Source organism: Nematolebias whitei, chromosome 16, assembly GCF_014905685.2.
Source record: "Nematolebias whitei isolate Nwh7 chromosome 16, NemWhi1, whole genome shotgun sequence".
NCBI classification, from domain to species: Eukaryota; Metazoa; Chordata; class Actinopteri; order Cyprinodontiformes; family Rivulidae; genus Nematolebias; species Nematolebias whitei.
In genome coordinates, this window is record NC_056513.1 from 21,220,888 (window position 1) to 21,225,337 (window position 4,450).

The window sequence follows — 4,450 nt, forward strand, 5'->3', positions numbered from 1 at the left end:
ATATATATATATATATATATATATATATATTTGGATGTAATAAATAATAATTAATTTTGGTTCTGTTCTGTGTTTCAGCTGCCCATTTTGTGACAGGAGATGATGCGTGACAGACAGGTGGGACTCACCTTAGCTCTGACGTTCTCATAGGAGGCCGGGCTCACCAGGGAAAAACAGATCAGGAACACATCCTGGGTGGAGAAACAAACAAACAATGCAACAACAGTTAATGGGTGTTTGTGGGGTTTACACAACATCATTTTCTTATGAGTCACATTCTTACTTCTTATTTTACTGCAAATGAGTAATACTGTGTCATGTTGGTAAATCACACAAACTGAAACTTTGGAAGAACTTCCTGCCTCTTTGCATGCCAACATTTTAAACAAGATCTTGTGTAGTCTATTAGTGTGTTCAAGATGACTCTCAGCTACTATCACACCGAAGTTCAGTGATAATGTAATCATTTTTGCGTGAGATAATGCCGATTAGCTGTGGCAGCCATCTTGGATCAGGTAAACTCCAAGACTGAATCAGTTGTAGATGTATCTCCAGTGATGGCCTCCGAGGGGTTCCAGTACAATCTATTCATTGGTTCATAAGATATTTTGCTAACAGACAAACACACAGACACTGATGCATGCAATCAAAGGATCATCTGTGGGTTATTATCTTAATGGATGATAATTAAAACGTGACTGAAGTGTAGTTTAGGAGAAACATGGCTGAATGTGTTAGATTACATTAAAAATGGATTGAGTTTTATGAATTATTGATTGTATTAAATTAACCCAGCAGCCACACATGGTTCACATGTTTTAGAACAAGTTAAAAAAAATGACATCTACTGATGTTTAAAATGATAATAATTAATGTTGGTCATCAAACTGCTGGTTCAGTTCACTTGTAGGATCAATCACATGTTGATCAAATCTACAGGAGGACAAATTGTCCCCTCAACATTCCAGTAGCGGCGTTTCCCAAACCTGCCCCTCAGTCATACTTGTATTTATTAACACCTAATTTCCTTTTCCTGCCTGCACCTTCTTAAAGAACATTGTTAGGTTTCTTCCTGTCAGTTAAATGACCGAGGACTCAGTTCAGTCAGAACGCTGTGGATTCGACAGCTACAATTTAAACTCTCTCAGCTTCACAGCTGGGAACTAAATAGGTTTGGTTTTTGGATCCGACGTCTGCAAGTGGAAATGATTGTTCTACCGTCTGTGGGTAGGACAGTGGGCGAAGCCTGTCGTAATCCTCCTGTCCTGCTGTATCCCAGAGGCCCAGGTTCACCGGCTTGCTGTCCACCATCACATTAGCTGAGTAGTTGTCAAATCTGTCAGGAGCGCAAAAGGTCAGTCATTAGTCAATAAACCGCCGAGCGTTTAATTTAAGCAATCAATCACGGGATTAATGAGACACACACATGCCGTCACAACAATTCAAATTATGAATCATGGTGTCGTCAGTGATCCTAAATAAGAGGTTGTGTTACAGAAAAAAATGAAGTTTATAAGCAAACTCTAGAATGGCAATAAAATTGAACTTTTTTTTAAATGAAAACCTTTTTAAAAAATTATAACAACAATGAACAATATAAATGGACTATCTAACGCTCATGGGTTGACTCTGAAAGTTAGGAGCATTTTATTGTTTTTATTGTCTTAAAAAAATAAAAATAACCATTTTTCTGTAACACTCCAGTTATGGAGCAACACTGCCCTCTAGCAGTGACAATTAAACACTGCAACACAATGACAAACAAAGGGAGTTTTATTTCTTTAGCTTGTGTTTTTCAGCACTAAAAAGTACAGTTGTTGCTGTGAAATATATTTTTTGTTGTTATTAAATGACAGGTGAAAGTTGTTTTTAAAGCAATAAAAATAGTTTCTAGTAAAACCCACAAATAACATTAAAAATTAACTAAGACTCTCAACTTTGGTTCATTTACCTTTATCACACCTCTGCTCTTCTGCTCAGTTCAAACATTTGCTTAGTTTTTTTTTCAACCAGAAAACTGATAATGCTGAGGAAAACCCTGTTAATAAAAGCTTATATATGACAACGTGTGGCTAAACCTGTCAGTAAATACTGCAAATCAGATAAAACATGTCCTTTTGAAATAAACTTTATTTTCTGTACAATATTTTTCAATCTAAGGACTTTTGTTACTTTAGCCATTCATAGAGTAAAACATTCAGCTCATGTGCTGTGCAACGACTTTTATTATTAGGTTTTTGCAACTTTTATACTTTTCAAAATATCTAACTTTATCGACAAACATTTTTTCTCATTTGCCTATATTGATATTTTTTTTTAATGCTTATTCTATTTTCGTCCTCTCATGTTATTTTCCTGCATTTTTACATACAGATCTGCTACATTTAGCCTTTAGCTAACTTTTTGCAACTTTTAACTTGCTACTTTTATCTTTTACTATTTTGTTACTTTCATTTTTTTAGCTAATCTTTTAGCACGTTTAGCTTCTAGCTGCGCTTTTACCATTTTTAGCTTTTAGCTAGCTCTTTAGCTTAAAGCTGGTGTTCAGCTTCTTTTAGATTTAACAACTCAGTGTCGGCTTCTGTAAATTTCAGAAACTCTTTCAACATTTAGCGTTCGCACTGCATCGTCATGGAAAAATCAGTTTCTCTTGTTTTATTACGTGTGGCTTTGTGGAAATAAATGCAGAAGAAGAGGTGTGTGTGTGTGTGTGTGTGTGTGTTACACTCACACAGTAGGAATGTACTCCCCGGGGAAGGCATTGGTTGTGTAGCTGATGAGGAGACATGTTTTACCCACAGCTCTGAAACACACACAACAAACGACACAAAGTGAGACTTTAAGACACGTTTGGTGCCAACAGGCCACGTTAATAGCATGAACATCCTTCACAGCAGCACGTCATGTTTGTCACCGTGTGTCAGATGTTGGAAACACTGACACAGTTTCTATTTTTTCCTGATAGGAAATGATGCAACGTTCACACAACTGCAGCCTTCTTCTTCTCGACATGTTTTTAGAGCTCTGTTTAATGGCCGCCAACGCTTTGAAGGTGAATTTGCTGTAAACTCTGTCGTATAAAGCTGAAAAGCTGCTTTAAGACTCAAAGTGCAAAGTGGAGCTCGTCTCCAGTCTGCAGCAGCGATGTGACTGCAGGCTATGAATTGAGACAGCGTTACTGGACTCATTACAGGAGCTCAGCGAACGCCTCGTTCCAACAACCACACTGACACGAGTGCAGGGCTGCATGTGAGAGATGAGCTAACAAGTAGCGACTGGTTCTGTTTTTGTTCCAGGAATTTGCTTTATGCGTTTGACAACAGCCCCGCATCAGACATTCACAGAAAGACTGGAACATGAAGCAGATGAACTGACTCAGTGTCAAACTGTGAGGAATGTCTTGTTCCTTTCACCAAAGGATCAATGGACCGTCTGAAGCATTACTTTTGTAAAGCTGCACGTGTTTTATTTAAAATAAATAATAATCTGGTAAAGACACTATTTAGGTAAAGACTCGTTATTTGGATCAACCTGTAAATAATCTTTTTTTTTTCCCAAATAAGAAGGATAAACAAGTATAACTCTGCAAAGAATTAATGCACATACAGAAACATAACACTTCATCTGATAAAATTTTTATTTTTGCTTGGTTTTTAGAAAATACTTTTCATTTCCCATGTCATGGCCTTATCTTTTCGCCTGTGCAGATAAAACAAATCAAAGAACATCGAAAGTACTATATCGCAGGGCTATTCAACAAAGCTGCTTAGGGGGGCACAGTTTCTGAAAGCCAACAGCCCGGGGGCCAAACATCCAGCAATTAAAATCATTAATTAACCAAGTTTTACAATGATCTGTTACCTTTAAATGTGTTTATTTTATTGCATTGGATCATAAATACAATAAACAAAACCCAAACCCAGACACCCCCACACGCCCACAATTATATGGCAGCACGGTGGCGCAACTGGTAGAGCTGCTGCCTCACAGTGAACAGGTCCCTGGTTCAAATCCTGGTCTGGGGTGTACCACACCCCCTGCACACTGATTGCCAGACAAGTGGGTAAAAGACAAATGCATATATATATATATATATATATATATATATATATATATATATATATATATATATATATACACACACATTTTTCCTTTATGAAGTGGGCCAGATTGAAGTCACCCGCGGGCTGGAAATGGCCCACTGGCCGCCAGTTGGATGGCCCTGTTATATTGTATATAGTACTTTTAATCTACCGGGGGGGGGAAACACAAGCAAAAACAATAATATTTAGTTTGGAACAAAAAGAAAATTATACTATAATAAATTAAAAAATTAAACACCAAAAACAACATGTATTTTTCATATTCAGTAAAATAAAATTAAGACATTTAAAAAATCCAACTCACTTTTGAGGGGGAAAAATGAATAAATAAATAATAAAATGTGTGT

General features: G+C 36.9%; 2 protein-coding genes across 2 annotated transcripts in view; both read right to left on the minus strand.

Moving 5' to 3' along the window:
• Nucleotides 1-4,450, minus strand: part of zgc:92360 (uncharacterized protein LOC436988 homolog) — a 506,378-nt gene that overhangs the window by 460,988 nt on the left and 40,940 nt on the right. The window lies entirely within an intron of this gene.
• Nucleotides 129-4,450, minus strand: part of LOC119422417 (ras-related C3 botulinum toxin substrate 2) — a gene marked incomplete at its 3' end in the record, with an annotated part of 10,786 nt that continues 6,464 nt past the window's right edge. Inside the window, 3 exon segments of the mRNA XM_037689785.1 lie at nucleotides 129-191; nucleotides 1,219-1,336; nucleotides 2,732-2,803. Coding sequence (XP_037545713.1) covers nucleotides 129-191; nucleotides 1,219-1,336; nucleotides 2,732-2,803 — 253 coding nt within the window.